At 45.1% G+C, this 19,626-nt stretch overlaps 1 protein-coding gene across 1 annotated transcript in view; it reads left to right on the top strand.

The window, feature by feature from the left end:
• slco5a1b (solute carrier organic anion transporter family member 5A1b) overlaps window positions 1-19,626 on the top strand; it is a gene marked incomplete at both ends in the record, with an annotated part of 144,107 nt that overhangs the window by 74,992 nt on the left and 49,489 nt on the right. Inside the window, one exon of the mRNA XM_083653933.1 lies at window positions 8,466-8,579. Coding sequence (XP_083510059.1) covers window positions 8,466-8,579 — 114 coding nt within the window. The remainder of the gene's footprint in view (window positions 1-8,465; window positions 8,580-19,626) is intronic.

The raw sequence follows: 19,626 nt of genomic DNA, 5'->3' as shown, positions 1-19,626 counted from the left end.
AAGGACTACATTGAACTGACTGGAGGAGGCTTGAAGGACTACATTGAACTGACTGGAGGAGGCTTGAAGGACTACATTGAACTGACTGGAGGAGGCTTGAAGGACTACATTGAACTGACTGGAGGAGGCTTGAAGGACTACATTGAACTGACTGGAGGAGGCTTGAAGGACTACATTGAACTGACTGGAGGAGGCTTGAAGGACTACATTGAACTGACTGGATGGAGGCGGAAGAACTTCTTGCTTAGTGGAAGAACGATTATTTGTTATCATTGTTGCATCTTTTTGTTGCTCAAACCAAAAGCAATAAGCCCTGTGAGGTGATCTACAGTGATTTTACAACAGCTAAGAGGTGTTTAAGCTATGCTGTGTAAAATGCAAATTACAACCAACTTAGGACCTATGCAGCAGTTTAATACTAGTGTCAGTGATGATGATTTACAAGAAGAAAAACAGGTTTAAAACAAAAGATTAGCTGTTAGGTTATAAGTGTGGCTCTTGTGGTTTTGTTGTAGTTCAACTTCTTCTAATGTGAAGTGAATGACAGCTTGTAAAACTAGATTTAGCTTCCCCAAACACTGCCGGCCCCCAAACCCTGCCGGTCACCAAACACTGCCGGTCCCCAAACACTGCCGGCCCCCAAACACTGCCGGCCCCCAAACACTGCCGGTCCCCAAACACTGCCGGCCCCCAAACACCGCCGGTCCCCAAACACCGCCGGCCCCCAAACACCGCCGGCCCCCAAACACCGCCGGTCCCCAAACACTGCCGGTCCCCAAACACTGCCGGTCCCCCAAACACCGCCGGTCCCCAAACACTGCCGGTCCCCAAACACTGCCGGTCCCCCAAACACCGCCGGCCCCCAAACACCGCCGGCCCCCAAACACCGCCGGTCCCCAAACACTGCCGGTCCCCAAACACTGCCGGTCCCCCAAACACCGCCGGCCCCCAAACACCGCCGGCCCCCAAACACCGCCGGTCCCCAAACACTGCCGGTCCCCAAACACAGTCACAAGTCACACAGCGTGACTTCTCATGGCTCATACAAGGTGACAGATAGGATTCCATCAGACAGCTGCGGTTACGAGTAAAACAAGACAATTTCAGAATCTATTGGTCTGTCATTCATACCAATACTACTTCACTATCCAACTTGGATGTCAGTCATTGGAGAGACTACTTTTTCAAAGTGTAGAATAAAATGACCTATATTATTGTGAAAATATACTTTTAAAACCCTGAATCTTAACCGTGAATTTTCAAACAAATCCTCATCGCACCATGACTCGGACTGCACTGTCGGACTTTACACAATCTGTGCTTTAAAGGGTACAGTACACGGTCTTCTACAGTATGTGTCTTGTGTGAGTTCCAGGAACCTCGGACCCTTGAAGCCTGCTAAGAAGCCCATTATATAATGTCAAAAATACACAGACATGAGTGAGGAAATCTTTTTTTCTCCTTCCTGTAAAAGCTTTTCCTGGTTTTCATCCGATGGCGACTATATTTAAACCGCCGCTGTCGAGGGCAACATCTGGTTAGCGTCACCTGTCAGCCCCCCGAACCATCTCCTCCATCCTAATCTACTGTGCTGCACCTCTGAAGATGGCTCTGCTCTCAATCCTCATTCTGCTCTAATCTCAGCACCGACACACCTGGCTCTGAGTTATGGCACTCAGGTACAGAGTCACCCCCGACACACCTGGCTCTGAGTTATGGCGCTCAGGTACAGAGTCACCCCTGACACGCCTGTCTCTGAGTTATCGCACTCAGGTACAGAGTCACCCCTGACACGTCTGTCTCTGAGTTATGACAGTCAGGTACAGAGTCACCCCCGACACGCCTGTCTCTGAGTTATGTTAGTCAGGTACAGAGTCACCCCTGACACGTCTGTCTCTGAGTTATGACAGTCAGGTACAGAGTCACCCCTGACACGTCTGTCTCTGAGTTATGACAGTCAGGTACAGAGTCACCCCTGACACGTCTGTCTCTGAGTTATGACAGTCAGGTACAGAGTCACCCCCGACACGCCTGGCTCTGAGTTATGGCACTCAGGTACAGAGTCACCCCCGACACGTCTGTCTCTGATTTATGGCGCTCAGGTACAGAGTCACCCCGACACGCCTGTCTCTGAGTTATGGCAGTCAGGTACAGAGTCACCCCCGACACGCCAGGCTCTGAGTTATGGCACTCAGGTACAGAGTCACCCCCGACACGCCAGGCTCTGAGTTATGGCACTCAGGTACAGAGTCACCCCTGACCCCAGCTCTAGTGAATGTTGGGCGTACCGCTGCGTTGTGTGTGAGAGAGAGAGAGAGAGAGACTACAGCAGTGCAGAGCAGCCCGTGGTCATCAGTAGCTGCCTGTTAAATGGAGCTGGCAGTTTGATTGAGACGGCCAGACTGACGCTGCTGGGGCTATTTATAGACCACAGGCCCAAATGAAGGAGTGCAATTATGCAACACACACACACACGCACACATACACACACACACACACACACACACGCACGCATGCACACACACGCACACACACACACACACACGCACGCGCGCACACAAACGCACAGACACACACACGTACACTACGGCTGGGTATTGGCAAGGATCTCACGATACGATATGTATCACGATACTTGGGTCACGATACGATTGTATCACGATATATTGCGAGGCGATACATATTGCGATATATTGCGATATTCTACAGAATTGACTCAAAATTAAATAATAGAGCTAAAGATACAACTCACTGTGTACCACCCAGGTAGTGTAATAATATACTGTACATCATGAATATACATTGAGTGTTACTGAACGCATCGATATGGGAAATATCGATACAGTATCGATTAGGGGTGGGAATCACCAGATATATATATATTTTTTTTTTATATATCGCGATACTTGGCGTCCAAGTATCGATACAGTATCGGGAAATAAAATATCGCGATATATTGCCGTATCGATTATATTGCCCAGCCCTAACGTACACAGTTGCATTGTTCTAATGTTCTTCGCTTCTTCTTTTTTTTTCAATTATTTATTTATGTATTTTCATCTTTTTTGCAATACAATACAAAGACAACACAAACAAAAACAACAAAATCCGAGAGGGGCAAATACACGCAAACAATAACAACGGTCAGACAGATTCACAAATAGTGTATACAACAATAGACAAGGGTCAAGACAACAATTATTAAAGTATATTCAGAGGTCAATGAGAGGTTCCCACGTTCTCAAAAAGACATCCCCCTTATTCTTCAAGGCATAGGTACATTGTTCCAGTCTCAATGCATTCAAAGCTTCTTTAAACAAATTAAATGTTGGAGGTTTTTGGTGGTTCCAGTTAAGCAAGATGCATGTCTTAGCTATATATGATATTATGCTAGTCCGTTTGACAGACATGGGGTCTAGTGTCCTGTCCAGATCCACACCAAAAAGATATCTTATAGGTGTACTCTCTAACGGGATTTCCAGGACTTTAACAGTCAGATCATGTACTGCTTTCCAGAAATGTTTCAGTTTTCTACATTCCCAGAAGACATGGATAATTGACCCTGTACATGTCCCACAAGGATTACATTTGGGATAAGAGTTAGGATACATCTTACTTAAACGGACCGGAGTAAGATACATTCTGTGCATAAATGTGTAATTCTGTTCGATTATCTTATTACAGGACAGAGAAGTAAATACATTCTGACACACACTATCCCACTGTTCGTCACTGAATTCACAGTCTAGATCTCTTTGCCATACATTCTTGAGTGAAGTCAATGATGAACTATGATGATCTAACAGAGCTCTATATATTAAAGAGATTTTTCCTTTAAGCACTACAGCGCCCTCCAGAATCTCCTCTATATCTGACAGCCTCGTTTGCAGTCGTCCCTTCTTTTGAAGGTCAGTAATTAGATGGTGGATTTGTAGGTATTTATAAAAGTCCTGTTTTGGAATGTCAAATTCCGATCTCAGATCCAAAAAGGATTTCAGAGAGTTCTTCGCTTCTTAAGGTGCGTTCACACCGACCTATTAAAGTTTTTCGCTGGCGTCGAGTTTACATACAAAGTCAATGCAAACGAGCGATTGAGCGTATATTCGCCTGGGAGAAAAATCGCTGGGCGTCCGAGCGGCAGAGACAGAGCGATAGGGAGAAAATACGCTCGTCGCCCGAGATGAAATATCCCAACTCGAGCGAAAATACGCTGGCATCAGTCGCTCGCCGCTCAACGCTGATTGGCTGCCGTGTGAGAGTGAGTCAAGGATCACACTGGCTTGGAACAAACCGCTGGTTTATTGTGTGGCAACAAACCGCATTGACAGCTGATTGACAGGCTGACAGCTGACATGAAGTGAAGTCTGTACTACCGGTATAGAGCTCGCTTTAGGAGCACGCTGAGAGGCTTTAGCTTGTAAACAATGACGGTGGCTCGTAGTGGACAAACAGCATGACATTGCGTAACGTTATATCCCCCACATGTCCGTCATTTCGTGTGCCTGTTGATGAGCGATTTAAACAGAGTGACAGAGCGATTCCAAAGGGTTGAATCAAGCGACAGAGCGAAAAATAAATATCTCGGTGTGAACACAGCTTTAGTAGACAACTCTTCACGTATTGAATGAGCTGGTCCAGACTGGAGGCAGAACTCTATTTTGCGGTGGATATACTCCCTTTGAAATCAATTGACATTTTCCAAGTACACAGGGGATTGTTGTTGTTGTCCCTTATAGCAAAACCTGCAAATAGAACAAATCAAATATGTCTCATCATTTGTATGCCAATTTATGTAACAGCTGTATTCACAAAACTGCATATCAATACAATGGCTGCCGTGCCTCTGTGTAAAAAAACACACTATCATAACACAATAATATGCAAAAAGTAAGATCAAAAATGTAACCCGGAAAATTTAATTTAGTTTTTTTTTAGCGGCAAGTTCCTATCTGGATGAACCCCCAGGGGAGCACGGGGAGAACATGCAAACTCTGCACAGACAGGCCCTTTTGACGAGCCCACCTGGGCAGTAGGCACTGAGGACATGGGAATGCATGTGGGACACACCCACAGCGTCCCACGCGGGAATCGAACTCAGGACCTTCTTGCTGTGAGGCGACAGACAGTGCTACCACTGCGCCCACCGTGCCCCCGTAATGTGCCGGATGGATTTTTAATGCTGAAGATATCAACCCATATTTTGCAGTGTGTTCATCTGGTGATGAGTAAGAGCTTCTATTCCTGCCGAGGCAGTGGGTGAAACATCGATGCAACTGTGTATTTCAATCGGGAGAGACTAGTGAACGAATAAAATAATATTCATTACAATAAAGTGAATGATGCATTACAGAAAGTATGATGAGAATAAGGTATTGTTATTCGTCTTTGGCGCTTAGACACCACAGGGAGATCTTGAGATAGAGCTGCATCAGCCCAGAGCAGCAGCAGTTATATCCCCCTGTAGAGTCGAGATACTGGTGGTGGTGGTGGTGGTGATGGTGATGCCTCTCCTTCTGAGACCCATCATGACTCTTCAGACTGAAGAATCTGATGGGTCTGTGAAGACTGGCTGGAGAGGGGGAGGTGGAGGTAACGACGTGGGCGTCAGTAAATACGTACGTTGGTGACGTGGTTTTCCTGCGCAGAAACATTTGGTGACGAGTTGCGAGTGATGTTCGAATCAGATTTGGTGGATCTGCGCGTCCGCACTGAAGACACATCAGTCAAAAGCACATTTGAAGCAGATTGGAAACTACCTCCATAATATGGATATTATAATACCACATATTATGTGGTTTGGGATAGGGCTGGGCGATTAATCGAATTTTAATCATGATTACGATTTGGGCTGTCCACGATTATGAAAACAAGATAATCGACATACAACGATTTTGCGGCTCTTGTCACTCTCGTTCTGTCTTGTGTTGTAAATCGAGCGCACCCTTTCCTTTGCAGCGGTGTGCTCGGCCCCTCCCCCAAAGCCCAAAACACACACACACCGCTCGAGTTGGGAATGACTGTCATGTGAGAGCCACTGCATGTTTCTCCTCCCCGCTTATTTCCGTGGTAGCACAAGAATAAGATGAGAGAAGTCACAGAAAGAGAGCCGCTGGTCGAGAGGAGAGGTAAAACAACGTATGTGGGGTGGAAGCACTATGGTTTCGTCGAGTTTAAAGGTCCACACATCAAGAGCGATGCGAATATACAGCACGGAATTGCGATACGAGTTTTGACCCACCTGTCAATCACAGCCACAGACTTGGAACAAACAGTGCAAGATATGCGCGCCGCGGTCGTGGCAGCACTCCGCAACACAACCTATCACTTGAAATCCACTCACAAAGTGGTCTATGACCAAACAATAAACGCTAAACGAACAAAAATACAAAGCCCCATCTAGTTACTGCCACCGCATACAGTCATCGATCAGGACACTCTTTACAATGCGACCGCATATTCAACAGCTAACGAGCTCACAGATAAACATTAACAATAGCCTATTATGAACCTAAACGACGTAAGTCGCTTTGGCTAAAAGCATCTGCCAAATGAGTAATTTAATGTAATGTAAACGAACGTTACTAGTGTTCTCATTTGGTGAGTTTTGAGGTTTAAGGACTACTATGTTTACCAACATATTGAATGTAGATTAATAGTTGCAGTTGGTTGTGGCAGTTCACTGCAACATAGTAGGCCTATACTGTATATTTATTTTAGTTTTTATTTTATTTCTAAATCTTTGCACTTTTATTTATTTTCACTTATTTATTTATTTATTTTCAATTATATCTAAAATCCAAAGACATCCAATGTTAAAAAGAAAAGCCAGTGTCAATGTTCAATAAATTCATGATGTTCTCAATGTCAATGAATAATCGTGTTAAATAATCGTGATCTCAATATCAATCAAAATAATCGTGATTATGATTTTTGCCATAATCGAGCAGCCCTAGTTTGGGACAAGTGACACAAATCAGACTTGGAGCGTCCAGACTCATAAAACCAATCTGCATAAAGTCATTAATAGGTCAGTCACTAAAGTTCACAAATCAGATTTGGCCTCCTAGTCTGAACATGGCCTTAGCCACACCAAACAGATTTTTCCAAGATGGCCGCAATATATTTCCAGTCCTGAAATACTATTTTGTGGGCAACTCTGTGTAGATTTGTCAAATAGAAATGATCTTGCTATCCAACCGTACATACTTTTAAACTGTGTTTAGTCAAATTATTCAATTATTCAATATCAATACATGAACTTACCTGTTGATTAAATGAAAGCTGCATTCAGCGATGTTTTTGTGTTAGAATAAGTGTTAAATGGCTCTATATTCTGACAGCAATCACTGAAATAGAGTGTTTGGTCAGTGACTTGAAACCCCCAACCCCCGCTGTCCTCTATCTCTCTCCTGTAGTGCTGCATGCAGGGCGGATGTATCTCCCCAACCGCAACTCATAGAGACTCACAGTCACAGGCAGCGTTGGATTCGGGGTGAAAAAATACATTATAGTCCTTTATAGGCATCGCAATCTGACCTTCCATTTCCAAGAAAATGTCAACTTTTCTCTGATTGGATAGTTTAAGGTCGGCGCCAATTTTGATCCAATCAGAGAAAAGTTGACATTTTTTGAGAAAAGGAAGGTCCAACCAACAGATTTCAGATTTCCTTCCGACGGCCACTTTTGCCTGTTTATTAGCGATCTAGGTTTTCCCCAACAGTGGGCGTGGCTTTCAAACTGTGACACGCTCCGCACTGTAAAATATTATGTTATACCATAATATTACCAGCTCAGTGTCCTTGGGGTTTGAGTGTCCGCCCTGAGACTGGGAGGTTGTGAGTTCGATCCCTGGCCGAGTCATACCAAAGACTATAAAAATGGGACCCATTGCCTCCCTGCTTGGCACTCAGCATCAAAGGGTTGGAATTGAGGGGTTAGATCACCATATGATTCCCGAGCGCGGCGCTGCTGCCGCTCACCGCTCCCCCAGGGGATGGGTCAAATGCGGAGAACAAATTTTGCACACTCAGGTGTGTGACAATCAGTGGGACTTTACCTTTACCTTTATTACATTATTTCACACAATTTCATCTCATTTTGTTGATTGGAAAAACGCTCACTCTTAGTACATTAACCGATATCAACAGCTGAATGCAACAAGTTCAGGCCCGTTCTGTGGGGGATTGTCGAAAGGCATTCTGGGAAATGCAGGAAATCAGTAACTGCGGTAGAAGTAGTGGCTTCACCAAAAAAGTAAATTACATCACTTCATCACAAAATAACTCCTGGAGTATGTTGAACGTCACAGATTGATGAAATCCCTAATTTAAATAAAATTAATTTGGACGCTGTAGTAAAAGTGTGTGTGTGTGTGTGTGTGTGTGTGTGTGTGTGTGTGTGTGTGTGTGTGTGTGTGTATGTGCCTGCATGCGTGTGCGTGTGTGTTTGCTCCTGTCGTCTCACAGATGGTATGTTTGGGAGGTGTCACTCTGTCCCAGTGAAGGAGGTGTACACCTACGACGTGTCCCCGTCTGTGGTGCAGCGCTTCAGGATGCTGCTGGAGAAGCTGTCCAACAGAGGTAGGCACGCACACACGCACAGACACGTGCACACACACATGTGCACACACACACACACACACACACACACACACACACACACACACACACACACCCACACACACACACACACACACACACACACACACACACACACACACACACACATTTAATATATTTATTTATGTTCACATTTTACAAGAGAAATTCTTGAACACAAATAGTGGTAGATGCACATACAAGCTCAGAATCTCATTGACATGTCTGATCTGTCTATGGATACAGGAAGCAGCGTCTCCTCCATATGTGGCGGCTGCCTATTATCACAGATATCGAGCAGAATTTTGCTAATGCTTTAGCTTTTGGCTTTGGAATTCCTGCCATCTGCAAACCCCTTACAACTAGTCTGTGGACGTTGCCAAGGCTTCCAAATATAAACACAAGTAGTTTGCACTTGTACCCGAGTTGTTCAATCTCATTTTTGAGAGGTTGGTATTTTAAAACCTTAGCAAGGAATGTCTCCTCCAGACTATAGTCAAACGTACAGCCTACTTCTAAGATGGTGACTTCTCTGCTTTCTTCGTCAACAACAACAACATCTGGTGTATTGGCTGTCACATTTGAAAAGATCTCAGTTTTGTTATTGCATAGTATGAACATGTCAGATGAAACCCTTGTGTGAGTATAAACTTCAACAGAAGAAGGTGGGATGTATAGAAGCATGTCCTTAACCAGTAGGTCAACAATCCTGTCATGTCTGGAAATATACATACCTTTGTATACATGGCAGCCATTCAGAATATGTGACAGTGACTCTATGGTTGGGGTGTTATGATGGTGCAGGCAATGAGGAGAAAATGTATTGGGGTACCACAGAGAGAGATTGAGTCTGGTTGGGAGGACCTGTAATCTGGCTTTAACTGCAAATGTAAGAATATCCTCATTAACTGCGTAGTTCTTGAATATTGTATGGGAAACTGTATGATCTGCAGTGGGAATACATGCTAGCTTTCCCTGTAACTTTAAACCGGTCCAGTGTTGTTGCTGCCTCTGTTGTTGCAGCCCTACCAGGTACCTGCGTGTGTTGGCTGGTGATACATGATGTTGAGTATCATTAACAGTTACCCTTACTGAAACTGTACAGTCAGATATAACATCCTCAGACACGATTACACACACACACACACACACACACACACACACACACACACACACACACACACACACACACACACACACACACACACATGCACACACACACACACACACACACACACACACGTGCACACACACACACACACACACACACACACGTGCACACACACGCACACACACACACACACACACACACACACACACACACACACACACACACACCCACCCACCCACAGCACACACACACACACACACACACACACACACACACACACACACACACACACACTCCCTGTTTAACATAATCCACCCCGGTGTTACAGTGGGTTTGACTGTTATTTTTGGCATGTAAGAGTCAAAACTTTACAGAAAACATTCCTTTATTCAACATGTACATTGAATGGATTTGTCACATTAGCAGGATTTCCATCCAATTGTTGATTGATTGATTGCTCATTTGATTGATTCATGGTTGGTTGATTGATTGGTTGATTGATTCATTAATTTATTAATTTATTACAAATTTTCTAATTCGAAAAGCTGGGTGGAAATGGCAAAATACAATAAATAAAATTCTTCAACATTGCATAATGTTACTAAACTGGAAATTTATTTTTGCTGGTAAGGCAATAGAAATAATGCCATGCCTCCAGTAGCAAAAATGACTGTCTGAACATCAGTCGGTCCTAAAGGAGGGAGAATTTTCAATCCAAACAGCTTCAAACAACAGATTCATATCAGAAATGTTAGTGCTTATATCGGTCTGATACCACTTTCTGTGATGTAAACTGTGGATTATACAATTTACAGTTATTACAGTCCAATAAAAATGTCCATAGCATTCCCACTGGCCAGGGAATTTCTGGAATATCTTATATTTATTTTTGATATGTTTATTCTAGATAAGGGAAAGTCAGAGAATATCAATGATGAACATTACAGGGAAATTAAAGAATGTATTTTACTTTTATTATTTTCACATATTCATCGCATTAGATGGTTTTCAGCCTGCAAAAAATGACAAGCTGCCCATACGATTTTACCTTGTCTGCAGACCTATCAAGCTTATTTCCTGATTTTCTTTGTCAAATTATCTCACTTCACTGGCAGGTAATCTTGCTGTTTCAATCAGTTTCACTTGATACTTCGAAGAAAATGTTGAAACAAGAAACTTTCTCCAAGACAATTTCACTTTTACCAAGTACATGTCCTGGGAAAAAAAGTCAAATATTTTGAAACCCATGCAGTTACAGTTATCTGCTATTGTGCAGTGAGATGATTCCACAAATACAATTCCTAAAATAAGCGTGATGTGTTTGGATACAAGCTGAAATAATAATGACTGACATCGAGATGAATAGTCTTGGAAAAGTCATTGAATTTCATTCACATAAAGGGCCACAGCAGGTCACGCTCATAATAGCCTTTACTTCACTTGTGCACTTAGCTGCCCTGACCGTCCACTGCCAGCAGAGGGCGACAGCGACTCGTGTACCAGCTCTGCAGCGACCGGTGTTTCATCCGCTTTCATCATGCAGGCAGGCAGGCAGCACTGCTCTGATTGAATGACAATTGGCCTTTTTCACAGCAGCCATTTTGTATCTAAAAGGCAGGAAGTAACACAGGTGCAAGCAAAACATTAATGAGGGTTTCCAACGTCCAATCCATTTAGGTGTTCCAGTGCCCTCGTTAATGTTTTGGTTGCACCTGTGTTACTTCCTGCCTTTCAGACACAAAATGGCTGGGGTGAAAAAGGTGAATTACAGGACCTGCTCCCCCACAAAACACCTCACACCGGCTGTTTGGAGAGGAGTAACAAAACAAAACAATACTCCTCCTCTCCCTCACTCTCCGCCATCTTCCCCCCACCTGTTTTTTTCTCCCATTTTCTCTCTATAGACCCTTCTCACGGGGGCCATTTTGTGTGGAAAAGGCAGGGTAAACACAGGTGCAAGCAAAACACTAATGAGGGTTTCAAACTTCCATGATTTCAATTGATCTTCTCTGCAGTGGTTGATGGTGCTTTTACCTCTTTTACCCACATGTGGTTTAATTCGGTGAGTCGGGAAGCGTTGATCAGACAGAGGCTCTGAAGTGAAGTGAATTATGCTAATGAGCTGTTTGAATTATGCTATTGGTTGTTTGAATTATGCTATTGGTTGTTTGAATTATGCTAATAAGCTGTTTGAATTATGTTAATGAGCTGTTTGAATTATGTTAATGAGCTGTTTGAATTATGTTAATGAGTCGTGTGGCGCCGGCTGTCTGCACAAGACGACACAACTCTGTACAGACACTGACACGTGCAGACGCTTCTGTCAAACCACACCCACCAGTCTGCTGTCAAACCACACCCACCAGTCTGCTCTCAAACCACACCCACCAGTCTGCTGTCAAACCACACCCACCAGTCTACTGTCAAACCACACCCACCAGTCTACTGTCAAACCACACCCACCAGTCTGCTCTCAAACCACACCCACCAGTCTAGTGTCAAACCACACCCACCAGTCTAGTGTCAAACCACACCCACCAGTCTACTGTCAAACCACACCCACCAGTCTACTGTCAAACCACACCCACCAGTCTGCTGTCAAACCACACCCACCAGTCTGCTGTCAAACCACACCCACCAGTCTACTGTCAAACCACACCCACCAGTCTAGTGTCAAACCACACCCACCAGTCTGCTGTCAAACCACACCCACCAGTCTACTGTCAAACCACACCCACCAGTCTGCTGTCAAACCACACCCACCAGTCTACTGTCAAACCACACCCACCAGTCTGCTGTCAAACCACACCCACCAGTCTGCTGTCAAACCACACCCACCAGTCTACTGTCAAACCACACCCACCAGTCTGCTGTCAAACCACACCCACCAGTCTAGTGTCAAACCACACCCACCAGTCTACTGTCAAACCACACCCACCAGTCTGCTGTCAAACCACACCCACCAGTCTGCTGTCAAACCACACCCACCAGTCTGCTCTCAAACCACACCCACCAGTCTAGTGTCAAACCACACCCACCAGTCTGCTCTCAAACCACACCCACCAGTCTGCTGTCAAACCACACCCACCAGTCTACTGTCAAACCACACCCACCAGTCTAGTGTCAAACCACACCCACCAGTCTACTGTCAAACCACACCCACCAGTCTACTGTCAAACCACACCCACCAGTCTGCTGTCAAACCACACCCACCAGTCTGCTGTCAAACCACACCCACCATCTACTGTCAAACCACACCCACCATCTACTGTCAAACCACACCCACCAGTCTAGTGTCAAACCACACCCACCAGTCTAGTGTCAAACCACACCCACCAGTCTACTGTCAAACCACACCCACCAGTCTAGTGTCAAACCACACCCACCAGTCTAGTGTCAAACCACACCCACCAGTCTACTGTCAAACCACACCCACCAGTCTAGTGTCAAACCACACCCACCAGTCTGCTGTCAAACCACACCCACCAGTCTACTGTCAAACCACACCCACCAGTCTAGTGTCAAACCACACCCACCAGTCTAGTGTCAAACCACACCCACCAGTCTGCTGTCAAACCACACCCACCAGTCTACTGCAAACCACACCCACCAGTCTACTGTCAAACCACACCCACCAGTCTAGTGTCAAACCACACCCACCAGTCTACTGCAAACCACACCCACCAGTCTACTGTCAAACCACACCCACCAGTCTAGTGTCAAACCACACCCACCAGTCTGCTGTCAAACCACACCCACCAGTCTGCTGTCAAACCACACCCACCAGTCTAGTGTCAAACCACACCCACCAGTCTACTGTCAAACCACACCCACCAGTCTACTGCAAACCACACCCACCAGTCTACTGTCAAACCACACCCACCAGTCTACTGTCAAACCACACCCACCAGTCTAGTGTCAAACCACACCCACCAGTCTAGTGTCAAACCACACCCACCAGTCTGCTGTCAAACCACACCCACCAGTCTACTGTCAAACCACACCCACCAGTCTGCTGTCAAACCACACCCACCAGTCTAGTGTCAAACCACACCCACCAGTCTGCTGTCAAACCACACCCACCAGTCTACTGTCAAACCACACCCACCAGTCTAGTGTCAAACCACACCCACCAGTCTACTGTCAAACCACACCCACCAGTCTACTGTCAAACCACACCCACCAGTCTAGTGTCAAACCACACCCACCAGTCTAGTGTCAAACCACACCCACCAGTCTAGTGTCAAACCACACCCACCAGTCTACTGTCAAACCACACCCACCAGTCTACTGTCAAACTACACCCACCAGTCTGCTGTCAAACCACACCCACCAGTCTGCTGTCAAACCACACCCACCAGTCTACTGTCAAACCACACCCACCAGTCTACTGTCAAACCACACCCACCAGTCTAGTGTCAAACCACACCCACCAGTCTAGTGTCAAACCACACCCACCAGTCTAGTGTCAAACCACACCCACCAGTCTACTGTCAAACCACACCCACCAGTCTACTGTCAAACCACACCCACCAGTCTAGTGTCAAACCACACCCACCAGTCTAGTGTCAAACCACACCCACCAGTCTACTGTCAAACCACACCCACCAGTCTAGTGTCAAACCACACCCACCAGTCTAGTGTCAAACCACACCCACCAGTCTGCTGTCAAACCACACCCACCAGTCTACTGTCAAACCACACCCACCAGTCTACTGTCAAACCACACCCACCAGTCTAGTGTCAAACCACACCCACCAGTCTACTGTCAAACCACACCCACCAGTCTGCTGTCAAACCACACCCACCAGTCTACTGTCAAACCACACCCACCAGTCTGCTGTCAAACCACACCCACCAGTCTACTGTCAAACCACACCCACCAGTCTACTGTCAAACCACACCCACCAGTCTACTGTCAAACCACACCCACCAGTCTGCTGTCAAACCACACCCACCAGTCTACTGTCAAACCACACCCACCAGTCTAGTGTCAAACCACACCCACCAGTCTAGTGTCAAACCACACCCACCAGTCTAGTGTCAAACCACACCCACCAGTCTACTGTCAAACCACACCCACCAGTCTAGTGTCAAACCACACCCACCAGTCTAGTGTCAAACCACACCCACCAGTCTAGTGTCAAACCACACCCACCAGTCTAGTGTCAAACCACACCCACCAGTCTAGTGTCAAACCACACCCACCAGTCTACTGTCAAACCACACCCACCAGTCTAGTGTCAAACCACACCCACCAGTCTAGTGTCAAACCACACCCACCAGTCTAGTGTCAAACCACACCCACCAGTCTACTGTCAAACCACACCCACCAGTCTAGTGTCAAACCACACCCACCAGTCTAGTGTCAAACCACACCCACCAGTCTGCTGAAGAGATAACACAGCTCTCTCTTTCTCTCTCTCCCTTTCACCTTCTCCCTCATAAACACACACACACACACACACACACACACACACACACACACATCCACCCACGTTCTTCTTTCGCCTTCCTCTGTCATTTCTTTCTCCCCCTTCTCTCTCGTGATTCTTCTCCAAATCTCAAATTTCTTTCTTTCTTTCTTTCTTTCTTTCAATTACAATTTTGATTAAAATAATTACATACTATCCAGTCCAGTGAAGAAAAAACACAATAAATAATGTGAATAACTTTATTTTCCTCAATGCACCAGTGCAGTTTTCGGTGCTGCAGCAGCAGTCGGTTCTGTTTCCTGCTGTAGTCCGTTTCCTGCTGTAGTCCGTTTCCTGTTGTAGTCAGTTTGCTGTTGTAGTCTGCTTCCTGTTGTAGTCCGTTTCATGTTGCAGTCCGTTTCCTGTTGTAGTCTGTTTCCTGTTGTAGTCTGTTTCCTGCTGTAGTCCATTTCCTGTTGTAGTCTGTTTCCTGTTGTAGTATGTTTCCTGCTGTAGTCCATTTCCTGTTGTAGTCTGTTTCCTGCTGTAGTCAGTTTCCTGTTGTAGTCTGTTTCCTGTTGTAGTATGTTTCCTGCTGTAGTCAGTTTCCTGTTGTAGTCTGTTTCCTGCTGTAGTCAGTTTCCTGTTGTAGTCTGTTTCCTGTTGTAGTCTGTTTGTAGTCAGTTTCCTGTTGTAGTATGTTTCCTGCTGTAGTCTGTTTGTAGTGAGTTTCCTGTTGTAGTCTGTTTCCTGTTGTAGTCTGTTTCCTGTTGTAGTCTGTTTCCTGCTGTAGTATGTTTCCTGCTGTAGTCTGTTTCCTGTTGTAGTCTGTTTCCTGTTGTAGTCTGTTTCCTGCTGTAGTCTGTTTCCTGTTGTAGTATGTTTCCTGCTGTAGTCAGTTTCCTGCTGTAGTCTGTTTCCTGTTGTAGTATGTTTCCTGCTGTAGTACGTTTCCTGTTGTAGTCTGTTTCCTGTTGTAGTATGTTTCCTGCTGTAGTCCGTTTCCTGCTGTAGTCAGTTTCCTGCTGTAGTCTGTTTCCTGTTGTAGTATGTTTCCTGCTGTAGTACGTTTCCTGTTGTAGTCATTTCCTGTTGTAGTCTGTTTCCTGTTGTAGTATGTTTCCTGTTGTAGTATGTTTCCTGCTGTAGTCTGTTTCCTGTTGTAGTATGTTTCCTACTGTAGTCAGTTTCCTGCTGTAGTCTGTTTCCTGCTGTAGTCTGTTTCCTGCTGTAGTCAGTTTCCTGTTGTAGTCTGTTTCCTGTTGTAGTCTGTTTGTAGTCAGTTTCCTGTTGTAGTATGTTTCCTGCTGTAGTCTGTTTGTAGTCAGTTTCCTGTTGTAGTCTGTTTCCTGTTGTAGTCTGTTTCCTGTTGTAGTCTGTTTCCTGCTGTAGTATGTTTCCTGCTGTAGTCTGTTTCCTGTTGTAGTCTGTTTCCTGTTGTAGTCTGTTTCCTGCTGTAGTCTGTTTCCTGTTGTAGTATGTTTCCTGCTGTAGTCAGTTTCCTGCTGTAGTCTGTTTCCTGTTGTAGTATGTTTCCTGCTGTAGTACGTTTCCTGTTGTAGTCTGTTTCCTGTTGTAGTATGTTTCCTGCTGTAGTCCGTTTCCTGCTGTAGTCAGTTTCCTGCTGTAGTCTGTTTCCTGTTGTAGTATGTTTCCTGCTGTAGTACGTTTCCTGTTGTAGTCATTTCCTGTTGTAGTCTGTTTCCTGTTGTAGTATGTTTCCTGTTGTAGTATGTTTCCTGCTGTAGTCTGTTTCCTGTTGTAGTATGTTTCCTGCTGTAGTCAGTTTCCTGCTGTAGTCTGTTTCCTGCTGTAGTCTGTTTCCTGCTGTAGTCTGTTTCCTGCTGTAGTCTGTTTCCTGTTGTAGTATGTTTCCTGCTGTAGTCAGTTTCCTGCTGTAGTCTGTTTCCTGCTGTAGTCTGTTTCCTGCTGTAGTCAGTTTCCTGCTGTAGTCTGTTTCCTGCTGTAGTCTGTTTCCTGCTGTAGTCTGTTTCCTGTTGTAGTCTGTTTCTTGTTGTAGTCTTCATGCCCTGTGGTATGCGCATGATAGTACATTGGCCTGCGGCACGGCACACAGTGAGCAAACAGGAGGACTCAGAGCGAGCAAAATGACAACAGCAGGGCTTGGGAGAGACGAAGTGATATTATATTCATAACGAGGAAATGGAGAAAACGAGCTGGAAGTTGGGGCCAATAGGAGTGAGCTCTCTTCGTGCATTCATGTGCTCTCCGGTTACATCGTATTTACCGTATTTTCGAGTTGTGAGCACATGAACGGCCCTCCAATGTCATATTCGCGAGTGGGAATTTCAGAAATTTCGATGATACACGAGTGTCCGAGGAGTGACGTTGCGTGAGAATTCGGGACTACAGTGGCGGAAAGTAGGAGTCCGTGTCACCAATTGACTGTAAAAAAGATATATATATATATATATATATATATATATATATATCGTTATTCTGTTCATAGCTATCATTTACTTTAGTAGTTGCACATTATGGCCTATGTATCTATACTATAATGACCCACTATTGGCAGTGCTGTAGTTGTAAAGAAAAGTGGGTAAACTATACTTTTGAGGCAGCTTTCTCACGCGGCACCGGCGTGACCGATATACAAGACAAAATATGAGAGTAGAACAACTTAATCTGAATCATATAGCCCTATAAGGTATGAAATATGAAATATGAAAAGTAGCTGGCTATGGGATTTTTTAATGTTGGTCCCAGTGAAATGTTATATGGTCTCTTTTAGGGATGTAAATAGGGATAGGGATTTACAAATATCCGATATCCGATAATGTCCAACTCTTAATTTCCGATACCGATATCAACCGATACCGATATAAGCTGGCTTTTTTTTCACCAAAATTTCAGGTAACAAGTTACATAATGTAGCTTAATGTAGCTGAAGAGTTTTATGCATGTTGTGTTAAAGTTGTAAGTGTTATTGGGGCAGTGGTGGCCCAACGGTTAGAAAAGCGAGCTTGTGACCAGAAGGTCGTCGGTTCAAACCCCGGGACCGGCAGGATAAATCTGGATGGGGAAAGTGAAAAGGGAGCGCTTGCGCCTCCTGAAAAAGAGAGCATTTCTCTCAGTGAGACTCCCCCTGTATATATATAAAAAAAAAAATCATCGGCATGAAAACCTTTTCCGATATGAATTTTTTATGCTAATATCGGCCGATAATATCGGTAGGCCGATAGTATCGGACATCCCCAGTCTCTTTGATTCTAAATATAGCTGAATCGCTTTGTTTGACCAAGTGAAACTATTTTTATAAGCATTTTAGGAAAAGTCTATGGAAAGACTAGAAATGAGCCCCCCTACATATCTCTGAGTGCAGCCAGTGTCACTGACTACCTTACCTTGTAATTCTCATAAGGTACGTAACGTAATGTTAGACGCTCGTTAACAGCTCATTAACAGCTCATTAACAGCTCATTAACAGCTGATGATGGCGAAACGCATCCGTTGTTTGTGCTCGATAGCTGACCCATTTAATTGTTAATTCCATTGCTCCGCTGTTTACTCTCAGCCTGGATAGCATGCTAACTGCTAGCCTGTTCTGTCACTCCTGCTCCCGTCTGCGCTTCCAGAAAAGGTCCGTGTTGCTTCCACAGCACATTACTTTGTTCCGGAGTGCTTTTCTTCTTATGAAATGGATTTTGGAGAGTGTTGGCAGACCACCTGCAGTACCTTCACGGCCCACACTGTGCAAAATCACTGCCTTATTAGGAGGTATGCAGAAGCCGGAAGAGGGTGTTACTTTGGCACTCTATTTCTTTCCAACGCATCTGCCAAGGCTCAGGGCGGCTACTTTAAAGAATCCAAAATATAAGATCATTTGGATTCAGCACTTTTTTGGTCACTGCATAATTCCTTTTGTGTTTGTCATCTTTACTCGTATCCTAAAATTTGGAAAATAGTTCAAAATAAAGAGAAATGAGCGTCCAAAGTTTTGACTGGTAGTGTAGATTTAATGTCGCGTCAAAATGAATTGACTTCAGCGTCCATCTTTCCAAACGTGGACAAATCAGATCTTCCTCTTGTCTCTCACCTCGCCCGCCCACGTGCGTCTGCTCTGCGCTCAGCCTCCGCCTGCTGCAAAACCCAGCCTGAAGTGGCTGTGAATGTCCTGGCAGGGGCTCCAACGTTTGTTAACCTGCCGTGTCAGATGCCGTCTGTTCACCCGCCGCTACAGCCATCGTGGCCGCCGTTAAAGGCTTTGTTTTATGGCTGTTTGATGGCGAAAGCTGTGGCTCGAGGCGCTGCACAGCTGTTAGAGAGGGGCGTGCGTCTCATTCCTGCCAGTAGGGGTCGTAATTCATTTGGCAACGGGGCGGGAGAGGCTTTTGGGGCACTCAAGTCTTCACGGCTAGTGGAGTGAAACGCTGCCTGCACCGGATTCACTCCTGATTAAGGCAGACCTGTGTGCACAACTATAGGTGTTAGAAAAGTGTTATTGTTGGATCATCTTTAATGATGTGACAGTTAAACCCCT

The sequence above is a fragment of the Poromitra crassiceps genome (genome assembly GCF_964638095.1).
Source record: "Poromitra crassiceps genome assembly, chromosome: 17".
Classification (NCBI taxonomy): Eukaryota; Metazoa; Chordata; class Actinopteri; order Beryciformes; family Melamphaidae; genus Poromitra; species Poromitra crassiceps.
This window is presented reverse-complemented; position numbering and strand designations above follow the sequence as displayed.